The sequence below is a fragment of the Eucyclogobius newberryi genome, unplaced genomic scaffold (assembly GCF_026437365.1).
Source record: "Eucyclogobius newberryi isolate DKJ021-1_F unplaced genomic scaffold, fEucNew1.0.hap1 SCAF_16, whole genome shotgun sequence".
Classification (NCBI taxonomy): domain Eukaryota; kingdom Metazoa; phylum Chordata; class Actinopteri; order Gobiiformes; family Gobiidae; genus Eucyclogobius; species Eucyclogobius newberryi.
In genome coordinates this window covers 4150068-4162780 of record NW_027315790.1, presented here as the reverse complement: position 1 = coordinate 4162780, position 12713 = coordinate 4150068, and the positions used below count along the sequence as shown (strand labels likewise).

Here is a 12713-nt window from a genome sequence, read left to right as displayed (position 1 = left end):
ATCCATGATGGGCACGTGATAAACCAAGCACTTCCGGGTGAACGGAGGACTTCCGGTTGCCGTCACCGTTGTTTACAGCGTATGATTTCGACTGAAATGGCTTCAGTGGCGTTAATAGAAAGTACCCCCGGTAAAGATGTTCTGGCAGAAGGTTTGATTGACCTTATGAAGCCCGCCATTCAGCAGCTGGACTTGCACGTGCATTCTGTCAGGTACAAACGCTCCGCACTTCACTCCATACGTGTTATTATGCTCTTATCTCATGGGCTTTTATTCTCTTCCATTATGCACAGAGAAAGCCAAGTGGAATTAAGAGAACACATAGATAATTTAGCGACAGGTAGGCTCTCTGGTCACAGTTGAATTAAATAAACATTCCCTTCGTGTAATCCGTGGCATCATGTGATTCACAGAGTTATGTCGAATCAATGAGCACCAGAGGGTTGCTCTGGACTTGGACCCTTACGTGAAAAAGCTGCTGAACGCGAGACGGAGAGTGGTTTTAGTGAACAACATCCTCCAGAACGCGCAGGTGAGCAACTATTACCAATGTGGTTCATTTGGATCTCATCTTCGTGATGTAATTTAACCACTAGTTATCTCATTTTGAGGCAGGAGTGGCTCAGAAATTGAGTTTTCACCTTCAATCCCACATGTTGGTGTTTGTCTCTCTGCCCCCCATGAGTAATGTAAAGTGCTGAGCCCAATTACAAATCCAAAGGAATCATCATTATTAACTTCACAGTTTGTAAATGCATTATGAAAATAATCCAGTTTTACATGAATATATAGAAACAAAAAGGTCCATCATCCCAAAAACTATACCTTTTCAACTACACTGCAATATATCAATGAGTTTACCTGCCCACCAGTTAAGCATACAGACTTTTAACTCTATACAACTCCATATATTTACGGCTTAATTTAATTTATCCTGTAGTGTCTTTAATTATTATTTGAGCATGGCATTAAAACCCATAATAATATTTATATATTTGTCTACAGGAACGTCTACGGAGACTTAACCACAATGTGGCCAAGGAAACTGCGCGCAGAAAGACTATGTTGGAGACCTCAGGGGTGTTTGCCTCCCGCTCCCCCAGTTTACCCTGAGGTCCTCTCTTGTGTTCCTGATGTCCACCCTGAGGTCCCCATATGTACTCCCTTTACTTTACCCGAATGTGCTTGTCTTGGACTCCCTCCATTTACCCACATCCAGGTGCACCCTGAGGTCCCTTTTTTACTCTGAGACACTCTGAGGTATCTCATATATTCTCCCAGTGAACCTACGCATCACATTTACCTTGACAAATAATCAGATGTAACAAATAATCAGAAAATAAATGCTTTTATTTGACTGCTCCGGCTGTGTCTTGTACAACAATTAGTATTCGAACCCCTGGAACTTTTCCACATTTGGTCAAATCACCTCAAACTTGCAGAATCACCTCAAACAAGCAGAATGCCCGCTCGGGGATGAATCAAATATGTTGACTGTGATTCTGATGTTCAAATAATTACAAGAAATATGTGTTCCTGATGGCTTAATAAGATTTTTTTTTTTTTAATGGTGACGGACTGCCGGGTTGTCATTAGTTGGAACTCGCGCTCTGTTGCTGCAGAGACTTATCTTAAAAATACTGTTTAAGTCACAAAATCCCAAAAAACAAGGAGCAAAAGATACGCAAACACGGTAAACTCAAGACTGGGAATGCTACGGATCCGACAGAGGCGATTAGCGCGTGCTCAAATGGGATGAAACATAAAAGAGTCAAATGCAGCAGGAGCAGATGGAGCACACACAGGTGAGGCTGGGCAGATACAATACAGAAGAGCTGCTGGTGCTGCGCCCGAGGTAGTGAGGTCAAACAAATGAAAAGTAAAATCCTCTATCTGAAGTCCAGATCTCGCAGGAACAATATTAGGCCTGTGGGACAACCGAAAGGAGAAGAAGGTGAAAATACTGAAAACTTGGAGATAGAAAGGGCACATCACCTGGGCCTAAAAAGACCAGCAGCTGATAAACCACGAGACCTGATAATAAGGTTTCTTTACCAAGATGTGAACAGCGCATCATGAAGGCTGCAAACGCTAAAGGAGACCTGCAGTACAAAGGCACTTTTGAAGGTAAAAAGCACATGCTCAAAACACAAGGAGAGGCAGAGGTGCTGCTCAGGAAGATATAGAACTGAACTGAACAGCACCAGAGATGGAGCCACCAGCGTGGGGTATGTGAGTTCAGACTGTGATCACATGGTGCTCTGTTGATCTGAAGAGACTTATGATAGTTATGTGATGTTTTTGTTTTTGACTTTTTGACGTCAGACTTTTTGCTCCATTTTGTCTGGCTGCTTTTAGTAGATGATCTAAAGATGTCTTGTTGCATTCACTCATTTGAATGCCGAATGTGGGAGAGTGGATTTGTGGGAAAATTGAAAAATGCACGTGGAGAGCAGCAGGAGGGTGTGGTAGACGGGGGAGGTGGTGTGTCCAGTTCTTTTGGAGCCAGGAGTGGCCGGGGAGTTTCCTGGGGCCCTTCATTAGGAATGGTCTTCACCTACTTTTTGATCAATTTAATGGTGAGATTTTAGGTTCGGTGTTATGTGTTTGTTTGGCTTTAAACTCTCTGGTCAAACACAAAAAACAATCGAAAATTATTAATGGTCAAATCAATAATTATTCCAATGGTATCGGAGATTTTATAAGTGGCATCCCTTTGAACAGCGTATTGAACACAATTAGGCAATCAAAAGTTTTAACCAAAATGAGAAAAGTAAGAACAGACATATTATATATATATATGCCCCCCCCCCATGGTGCCACCAGAAAGATGACATAATAGTTAATAGGAGTTTTTGTTTATAAGAGATCTTCTATTGAGAATGTTTTTCAAACTTCCTATAAGTGATCTGTTCTTTTCCTCTGTATCTACCTGCGTTGTATCAATGAAATCTCCCCATGTGGGACAATAAAGGAATATCTTATCTTATCTTATCTTAGATCCATGCCAGAAAGGCGTTGGTACCGGAAATGACGTTACACCAGAGAAAAAAGTAGGCGGGGCGGAACGGACCATGGTGTATATAAGCGCGCGCTGCCCGCTTCTCAGTCTCTCTGTCCTCGTGTTCATTCATCGTGACATCGGAGAGAGCCAACTAAGTTTGTTAAGGTTTGTGACGTTCTTTTATGTTGAATTATGGGCTGCAAAACCTCACGTTTAGAGTTTAAGTCTTAAAGAACGTTTGGCAGGCCCTAAGTCCGAACAAAAGTAGGCTAAGGCTAACTCGTGCTACCGTTCATGCTACTGCTAGTAGCACATGCTAGTAGTAGTATTGTGGCAAAGTTTTCACAACGCAGTAACTTCCGCAAAGCTAATGCCTGTTCTAAACCGTAACCAGTTAAATGTGTACGTGCTAGCATAGCATAGTCACAACTTAAAGCGGTGGCTCTGGGGGGGGGGGAAACACGCAGTACAAGGATTATAAACATACATTACCCTTTATTTGGCCTCTTTTTTTGTGAACAGGTCTGATAAACATCCGCGCATCCAGCACGACACGATGGAGCCGGCGGGAGAAAAGACGTAAGTGTCACGTGTCACTGTGAGGCGCCATCGAAGCCGTTCATGTTCTTTAGTAGCAGTGGACGGTCAAAAGTGTGCCAAGAGTAAACCTTTCACCGACGGTCGCTTTTCAGTTCAATGTAACTGTCTGAGCAACAATTTGGGAAAGAACATGAAACCGTCACTAGTTTATGTACTAAATGTGTTCTGTGTGCTAAATGTGTTTTCATTCTCTCGTAGGTGCTGCTCATCACTTCAACACACACCTGGTGTGACATGAGTCCAGTCAACACATGGACTGAGTTTGCTGTTAAAAAGGTAATGTGGAGTGTAATTTTACTGCTAGTTTAATGGCTGTGATGACACCCTTGCCCTCTCTTATAAAGATGATGAGACTTTATGTACTCTTCTGAGCCATGCTAGACTAAAGAAAGTTGCCTTTAAAATCTCAAAGATGCTAATTAATGCTTCTTTCCAGGAAGTCGTATGAGAAACAACGCGAGCCCGTCTCCATGTTCAGTCGCTCATGTTACAGGTAAGTCGGTGCAGAAGGGCATGCATCCTAAGGACCTGTGCTTGGTTGTAGTGCTGGTTCTCCAAGTGTGTGCCAGAATACTGGGTGGTCTTTGACTGCTCTGGCTTTCCCGTGCCATATGCAGACACTCTACTGTCCGACAAATAAAGCGCCGCAATAGTTTAATGTATTGCTCTGTTGAAACCCTATACTGACTGTTCTTCCCCTGTAGGAGTACAAGGAGCATTAAAGACTGGTGTGGGCGTGATCGCCTTTGTTTAAAGGTGAGCAACAGGATGGACTGTACTGATCAATGATGACCACTACATGGTGACTTTTGGATGACACTAGCGGATATGGGACTGAGATCAGAAACTAAGACACTTTGACTGAAGTTGATAGTCTGCTAACCTGTGAATTTGTTTCAGGTCCTGTGAGACTAAAAGGTGCCCAAATGTGCAGAATCTTAATTTCCCAATAAACTTGTAAAACTATTGTCTACTTTCTCTATAAAATTTATGAATCTCTAGAGTAACAAAACCGTAACTGGGTAAATTGTGCTTATCTAGAACCACAACTACAATGCTAACTTTGGTAAATGGATGTACTGCAACTAAAGGTGTCTAGGGTTACAAGGTTCCCCTCCCGAGCTCTCCGATCCTCCTCTCTCACCCTGACTGCACCAACATCCCGACTCAACTTTTGGGGACAGAGCATTCTCCTCGAACAGCACCCCGACTCTGGAACTCTCTCCCCCCATGTCCCACTCTCCCTCACAACATTCAAATCCCGCCTATTGCCTCTTCTCCCCCTGTTACATCCCCATCTTTTTCTCCTGTCTTGTTCATTTTAGCTGTAGTGTATTGTATGTGCTGTTCCCCCTGTCTGTAAATACCCCCCCCTTTATGTTCAGCGTCTTTGGGTCACTGAAAAGCGCTATAAAAATAAATTACAAGTATCACTAAAGGGAGAGTGTCACAACAAACTAGTCACTCGTGCGGTTAAAAGAAATTAATCCAAGCAGGTTGCACTAGATTAATTTTTAGGTTAAAGGATCTGCTTTATTCTATCAACTGCTTAAACCGCTAAAATATAACTTAAAGGACTGAATAGTCCTAGTTTAACGTTACGCAGGAGCAAATGTGAATATTGTTCTAAATTAAGCTTTACAATGATTTAAAAGGGAGTTGCACTAAACACGTTACCCTGTTATTGTAGTTCATTGTTTAGGTTAATGGATTTTTACTTTAGTGTGAAGTGTTTTAAATGGGCTCTACAAATAAACTTGCCTTAAACTGACATCACTTGCTGCAGATTACACCAGCCTTAAAGTATCAAAGCTTAGTGACTAACATGCCTCAAGGAAAACATCTTGGCAGAGCAAAATAAATGCAGTATTTGCAAAGTCAAGTAAAACATTTATTTTAAGGTTACAAAATTGATTGGATATTTAAAATAAACCATACATTAGAAATTGACCTCTGCAAACTCAGATTTCAGAGTCCGGCGTGCTGCTTCCACTGTGATCGCTGTATGTATCTCTGAAAAGGATGTGCAAATGTTAAGTAAATGTCTCCTTCCTGCTCGTCAACTACTGTAACTACCGTGGAGACAGTATGGAGCCTTTCTGTAGGAAGCCTGGCAGCTTCCCCGCTGCTGCCAGAAGTAATCCAAGATACGGTGGTGATGGTTTGATGGGGCGAGAGGTGAACTCTGGATGGTACTGCACGCCAACAAAATATGGATGATCTGGGAAAAGAATGTCAGCTCTGCCACAATTACTTAAAACATTTTCTGGTATGTCCCCCTAAAGAGATCAAAAGAAATGATCTACAGCCTCAAGAAGTTAATTACACATAACGGTAATAATTAGCATTTAAATTAAAACATTGTGTCATTCACTGACTGAGGTTTGAACGTGAAGCTGGCACAACTTAGACCCTCATTGCAGAATTGGCATGCTACGTTAATTAGATGTTTTACTTCCGTCACTCTGGATGACATACACAGAGCTGCACTTGTTTCATATTTAACACCATGCTTTAGATCATCAAATGATCTAAAGCATTTTAGAATATGACAAGAGACGAGTGTTACTTTCTCTTTACATATTCTAAAATGCTTTAGATCGCCAAATGAGTGGTCAGAATCAGAGCTAGTTCAAATTTAGGCTCAACAAGTGGAGGGAGGAAACAACTGAAGGGAACGTGCGTGCGGCCGGACAGAGGTGGGAACGTGCCGGACAGAGGTGGGAACGTGCCGGACAGAGGTGGGAACGTGCCGGACAGAGGTGGGAACGTGCCGGACAGAGGTGGGAACGTGCCGGACAGAGGTGGGAACGTGCCGGACAGAGGTGTGAACGTGCCGGACAGAGGTGGGAACGTGCCGGACAGAGGTGGGAACGTGCCGGACAGAGGTGGGAACGTGCCGGACAGAGGTGTGAACGTGCCGGACAGAGGTGTGAACGTGCCGGACAGAGGTGTGAACGTGCCGGACAGAGGTGGGAACGTGCCGGACAGAGGTGTGAACGTGCCGGACAGAGGTGTGAACGTGCCGGACAGAGGTGGGAACGTGCCGGACAGAGGTGGGAACGTGCCGGACAGAGGTGGGAACGTGCCGGACAGAGGTGGGAACGTGCCGGACAGAGGTGGGAACGTGCCGGACAGAGGTGGGAACGTGCCGGACAGAGGTGGGAACGTGCCGGACAGAGGTGGGAACGTGCCGGACAGAGGTGGGAACGTGCCGGACAGAGGTGGGAACGTGCCGGACAGAGGTGGGAACGTGCCGGACAGAGGTGTGAACGTGCCGGACAGAGGTGGGAACGTGCCGGACAGAGGTGGGAACGTGCCGGACAGAGGTGGGAACGTGCCGGACAGAGGTGGGAACGTGCCGGACAGAGGTGGGAACGTGCCGGACAGAGGTGGGAACGTGCGTGAAGGGCACAGAGGCCGGCTGACCCACTTTTGCTCTCTCATATTTAGAAATGAACCGCGTTGGCACTGGCCGTTTTTCTGTTGTCCAAACACATCTGTCATACATAATGTGCCTCTCGCGCCCCCGTGGGACAGCTCTGCGCCCCTCTAATCTGAGAAGCATGTGTACTTTCACATACCGTCCAATTCTATCACTTCCATTCGTTCCCCTTCAACATCCTGTCCCACAAATCTGAAACCTTTGTCCTCAAAGTAGCTCTTGAGCTCTGGATTGACCTACACCAGAATATAGAAGTATTAGTCACTACATCCAGTACGTTTTGTTATGCACCTTGTACAGAGAAAACACTTGCCTCAAAACGATGTCTGTGTCTTTCCTCCACATAGTCGGCGTCTCCATAGAGCTTGCCTGAAAACCCATGAACTACATCAGTACAAATACATTCAAATCAATACATTCTAATTCCCTTACGCAGGATACTGCTGTTGGTTTTGAAGATGGTCCTTCTCTTCCCTAACCTCATTGTGCCACCCATCTGACCCGGGTTGTGTTCTGGCATGTCAATCACCTGGAACAAACAATGACTGTCAAATAAGTAAGTTCACCTTTAATATTGTAAGAAAGCGCTTCAACTCACCACTGGATGTTTGGATTCAGGGTCAAATTCTGTTGAGTTTGCATCTGTAAAAGCGGGAACGGAATTAAAATGTAATATAAAAGCCTGAGTTCATTTTATCTCGAGTGTGTGAAATACCTTTCCAGCCGAGAGTGTTCCGAGCAAATTCACACACTGCCAACTGCATTCCCAAACACACTCCTGGAGAAGGGAAGAGGAAGATTCATTCACCAGTTTATAAACCAATATGTCAAAGTCACTGCTCAGATTAAACAAGCAAATATGTTCAAGTGGCAAAAAGTGGAAAAACAAATACCATGGTCATGGGAAAGATGTGAGTTTCTGAAACTAATGTACTAGAGCTCTGACCCCCAGAGAGTGAGGACGAGCTGGAGGAGGCTTTATGCAGTGGTCACTCTCTTTGTGCAGCGGTCACTCTCTTTATGCAGCGGTCACTCTCTTTGTACAGTGGTCACTCTCTTTGTGCAGCGGTCACTCTCTTTGTGCAGTGGTCACTCTCTTTGTGCAGTGGTCACTCTCTTTGTGCAGTGGTCATTCTCTTTGTGCAGTGGTCACTCTCTTTGTGCAGCGGTCACTCTCTTTGTGCAGCGGTCACTCTCTTTGTGCAGTGTGCAGTGGTCACTCTCTTTGTGCAGCGGTCACTCTCTTTGTGCAGCGGTCACTCTCTTTGTGCAGTGGTCACTCTCTTTGTGCAGCGGTCACTCTCTTTGTGCAGTGTGCAGTGGTCACTCTCTTTGTGCAGCGGTCACTCTCTTTGTGCAGCGGTCACTCTCTTTGTGCAGTGTGCAGCGGTCACTCTCTTTGTGCAGTGGTCACTCTCTTTGTGCAGCGGTCACTCTCTTTGTGCAGCGGTCACTCTCTTTGTGCAGTGTGCAGTGGTCACTCTCTTTGTGCAGCGGTCACTCTCTTTGTGCAGTGGTCACTCTCTTTGTGCAGCGGTCACTCTCTTTGTGCAGTGTGCAGTGGTCACTCTCTTTGTGCAGCGGTCACTCTCTTTGTGCAGCGGTCACTCTCTTTGTGCAGTGGTCACTCTCTTTGTGCAGCGGTCACTCTCTTTGTGCAGTGTGCAGTGGTCACTCTCTTTGTGCAGCGGTCACTCTCTTTGTGCAGCGGTCACTCTCTTTGTGCAGTGTGCAGCGGTCACTCTCTTTGTGCAGTGGTCACTCTCTTTGTGCAGCGGTCACTCTCTTTGTGCAGTGGTCACTCTCTTTGTGCAGCGGTCACTCTCTTTGTGCAGTGTGCAGTGGTCACTCTCTTTGTGCAGCGGTCACTCTCTTTGTGCAGTGGTCACTCTATCAATCAATAACCTTCACACTGGAATGAAACTCTGACTCTTTGGGACAGGCAGTGGATATAGACGAGTGTTCTGTCTTTACCCAGGAAAGGCTTTTTTTGTTTCCTGGCCCAGCCAATGGCGTGGATCTTGCCTTCAGTTCCTCTCACACCAAAACCTCCAGGAACTAGTACGCCACTGAAAGCACAAAACCCATTGTCATTATACTGCAAAAATGAGATTATAGTAATCCATATTTTGTCTTACTCAGCACTGCAGAGTTTCTGCCAGGCGTCATGGTATTTGACTGGTTCCTCATGAAGAGTACTAGGCTCAAGAGAAGCAGAGTCTATGTACTAAAGAAGAACCACCAAAGAAAATGAATACATTCAACATTGTATGAACTGAGCTACTGTAAAAGCCAAAATCACTTACTTTTACATCTAACTTGTGGCTAATGGACAGAGCAGAGTGCTCCAGAGCCTTAATAACAGAGGCATAAGAGTCTTGGAATTTGGTGTATTTTCCCACCAGGGCAATAGAACAATGTTCCAGAAGTCTGTCTGACCTGAAGAAGGGAAACATTCATTTGTCTCTGAATGGTTTTGAGTAAGGTTTAGTCAAACATTGTGACTGACCTATCAGACATCTCCTTCCATTTGGTGAGCATCTTCCTGGGGCGGGTCTCGATGGGCATGTTGAGCCTGCGGCTCAGGTAGCCCACCACACCTTGGTCTTCCAGCAGTAATGGCACTCTGTAGATTGAGGAGACGTCATGGACACAGATAACCTGAAAAACAACATGCAGTTAATGCAATTAAAGCAGCAAGTGGCATCAAATGTCCTCGTAACCATCTAGAGATGGTGCTGACGTGCCTTCATTCACTTCATTACTGGGGCTTTGGGTGAAGTTGTGCTTTGTCACAAAAAAGGCAACAATACATTGAACGTGGTGCTGTTGTGCACTGGCATGGCAAAGGAACTATTTGAAGTGATATTTGCACAGACACCATAACACCTACCACATAATCTTTGGTGTAAACCTGCCGTGAGCGTGAGCGTGAGCGTGAGCGTGAGCGTGAGCGTGAGCGTGAGCGTGAGCGTGAGCGTGAGCGTGAGCGTGAGTGTGAGCGTGAGTGTGCGTGTGCGTGTGTCCTGCTTCATTTCAAGAAGCTCAAACAACATTCCCCAAATCCCAGTCAAACTACCTTCTTCCCCTTACAGGAAAAGATTAAGACTTCATTGCCACTTTAAGCAATAATTGAACATTTCTCACCATAAATTGTTATGTTGGTAATGATTAAGATCAAAAGAACCTTTGAAGGCCAGGGAAGAAAATAATAGTTTTACTAAGCACAAAGCAAGTGCTTTAAATGTAGTCCTTCCCCAGAGTTTTAGTGTGTGAAAAACAGAACATGTTTCCCACTTTTTGTCTTATTTTTAAGTTAGGATGAATTGAGAATAACATCATGGCTTTTCATCATCTTTTGAACTAAACCTAAATCGCTTACTCGATACATTCACCTAATGTTAAACTTGGAAAAACAGACCTTTATTTCAATTAAAACATCAAACAGCTTCAGATTTCTGTCGACCCTGGAGAAGAATAAAAGGATAAAAGATGGAGATGTTTGAAAGTCAAGCACCAAACTCAAGAACTCTGAGCTGTAACTGAGCCTGGCGGAGCCAACAGCTGGTCTCCATGGCGATATGCCAATCTGTGGAACATTCTAGGTCAGCTCTAGCTCTACCTCCACCAGAAAAGTTACATTGTGCATCTTTAAAATCAGAACCTTCCATGATAAAACCTGATGCTGCTGAACCTCAGTTACAGCTGAACGTTAAATATGATTCTTTCATAACTTGAGAAGAATTCATTCATTCTGCTGCTGTTCTGTGTGGTCACTTCTCATTCTAATGACCGACATGTAAAGCTCTGACCAGCAATTGTAGGGCTGATTTATTCATACTGCAGCAAACATGAATTACTTTTGATCAATAATGAGATGAAACTGCTGTATTTAACGTCATTAACGAGTTGACATTTGAGCCCTTTGTATTTAAATCCTCCCTGAACCTATTGAGACAAATCAAGTCCCTCTGAACATTGTTTCATCTGTTTTCCCACTGTCGAGCGTCTGCTGGTGTGATTCTGGGCGTTATTAAATTGAATCATGAGTTATTTAGTGGTAGCTGTGTGCACGCATTATAGTCTGTGGTCTGACTAGATCACGTCTTGTCATTTATCCACTTTTAAGACAGACAGACAGACAGACAGACAGACAGACAGACAGACACTCATTGTGGAGCATTAGGCTGCGGCTCAGCCTGAACACTAGTGGAAAGGAGCTTTACCTGTTCAGGTGCAACATGGCAGAACATTGAGATCTTCTCTTTGACTGAGTTTTCCAGAGCTGTGGTGCATCGGCACATAATCTGGAAAACAGATTATTATACATGGTCATTACAGGCATGAGACAACAGAGGGTACATTTAAAGGCCCATTGAAAATATCAGATATTTAGAATATAAGAACCCTTTGGTCATCAAAAACATGCCAGTTAATCCATTACATTAGATTTGCGAGAAACCGTCTTTGCCAATGATTAGTTCAAACCTGCACAGGTGAGAACGGTCAGAATCCCACAACTCACTTCAGATGTGACCGTTTACATCACAAAGGGGCCGGTCCAGCTGGCAGCCCGGTGCAACGCTCTGCTCTTTTCTCACACTTTTTTCACACTTATCGTGCTTTTTCTTTTGTAAATATTTTTTCTACTTTACTTGTACGATCGGGACACACGTTGGACTCGCTTTAATTGTTTTGACTTTGTTCGGCTGGATTATTGAGTGTTTTCGTCGTGTCGTCGTGATGTTCCTCGGCTCCGAGCCCCCCCGTGGGCGCCGTACCGCGTTTACACAAAGGAGGAAGTCATGAAACTGCGGAGAACCCTCGTCTTACCCGGAGATCGTCACGTTATCCCGGCGGACATCCTAAGATTTTTATAAGAGATCTTCTACTGAAAGTGTTTTTCAGACTTCCTATAAGTGATCTGTTCTTCTGTATCTACCTGCGTTGCAACAATGAAATTTCCCCATGTGGGACAATAAAGGATTATCTTATCTTACATCAGACCTGTCGACTCTCACACATGTATGACCTGCCTCACGCTCACGCGCTGATGGCCTTTTCTCACGCTAAAAAATATATTTCAAAATACATTTCAAATCGGTACATTTTAAAAAAAAAAGCCCTTCCCGATCGCGTCCAGCACTGTCACTATCGCTGGAAATGTGAACGCTTCCAACAGGCCACCTCAGATCTACTGTGACATGTAGTTTTCCATGCACAGTTTGCAATCGGAGCGTCAGATGCAGCGACAGCAAAGGCCATAAAGATTTTGAAAAACAAATCTCTTCAAACGTTTCTATCCGTCAGTGATTCAACTCAAAGAAGAAGCTGAGGGGGCGGGGCCATCCATTTACTGTCTTAATATAGTAACATCTCACACAGCCTCCTTGATAAGTTGACAGCTCTGTTACATGGTATTTCAATCTGATTATTTAATCCATTATATAAAGATCAGATGTTGGTATTCATCTAAACATAGAACAAGGTAGAATTGCACATTTCTAAGTAACTTGTAGCATCTACAATCTTTCTAAACATTCAATGGTTCCTTCCATTTTTTGTAATGAATAGTCAAAGCATTAAAGCCAGATTCATTCACACAGCAGGACTCTCCGGCTCCCCCCACAGAGTGTTCCATAAATGACCCCCAGTGAATGAATG

The 12713-nt window shown here is 44.3% G+C and overlaps 2 protein-coding genes, 1 long non-coding RNA gene and 3 other non-coding genes across 7 annotated transcripts in view; 5 read left to right on the top strand and 1 right to left on the bottom strand.

Annotated features, from left to right (window-relative positions):
* The first annotated feature begins 22 nt into the window (after positions 1–22).
* On the top strand, positions 23–1289 carry snapin (SNAP associated protein). The gene is made up of 4 exons (XM_072447082.1): positions 23–212; positions 294–340; positions 414–532; positions 1006–1289. Exons 1-4 carry the CDS (start codon positions 82–84, stop codon positions 1111–1113), a joined length of 405 nt encoding a protein of 134 aa, XP_072303183.1. The 5' UTR covers positions 23–81; the 3' UTR covers positions 1114–1289.
* A 1832-nt stretch (positions 1290–3121) lies between these two features.
* On the top strand, positions 3122–4583 carry LOC140361371 (uncharacterized). 2 transcript variants are annotated; one of them, XR_011927002.1, is made up of 6 exons: positions 3122–3169; positions 3527–3583; positions 3803–3880; positions 4041–4097; positions 4309–4360; positions 4505–4583. It is a non-coding gene; the product is annotated as an uncharacterized lncRNA (long non-coding RNA). The 2 variants fall into 2 exon arrangements; XR_011927001.1 differs by having other exon boundaries at positions 4041–4360.
* On the top strand, positions 3603–3738 carry LOC140362333 (small nucleolar RNA SNORA16B/SNORA16A family). The gene has a single exon (XR_011927063.1). It is a non-coding gene; the product is annotated as a small nucleolar RNA SNORA16B/SNORA16A family (small nucleolar RNA).
* On the top strand, positions 3912–3981 carry LOC140362330 (small nucleolar RNA SNORD103/SNORD85). Its single transcript, XR_011927060.1, has one exon. It is a non-coding gene; the product is annotated as a small nucleolar RNA SNORD103/SNORD85 (small nucleolar RNA).
* LOC140362349 (small nucleolar RNA SNORD99) lies at positions 4382–4450 on the top strand. Its single transcript, XR_011927079.1, has one exon. It is a non-coding gene; the product is annotated as a small nucleolar RNA SNORD99 (small nucleolar RNA).
* Positions 4584–5482: 899 nt separating the features above from the next.
* Positions 5483–12713, bottom strand: part of LOC140361588 (CTP synthase 1) — an 18765-nt gene continuing 11534 nt past the window's right edge. The window contains exons 7-18 of the mRNA XM_072447310.1: positions 11276–11356; positions 9559–9710; positions 9356–9488; positions 9188–9276; positions 9024–9118; positions 7765–7827; positions 7648–7691; positions 7482–7578; positions 7363–7418; positions 7189–7285; positions 5681–5825; positions 5483–5617 (exon numbers count right to left, since the gene is read on the bottom strand). Coding sequence (XP_072303411.1) covers positions 5566–5617; positions 5681–5825; positions 7189–7285; positions 7363–7418; positions 7482–7578; positions 7648–7691; positions 7765–7827; positions 9024–9118; positions 9188–9276; positions 9356–9488; positions 9559–9710; positions 11276–11356 — 1104 coding nt within the window. The 3' untranslated portion in view covers positions 5483–5565. The remainder of the gene's footprint in view (positions 5618–5680; positions 5826–7188; positions 7286–7362; positions 7419–7481; positions 7579–7647; positions 7692–7764; positions 7828–9023; positions 9119–9187; positions 9277–9355; positions 9489–9558; positions 9711–11275; positions 11357–12713) is intronic.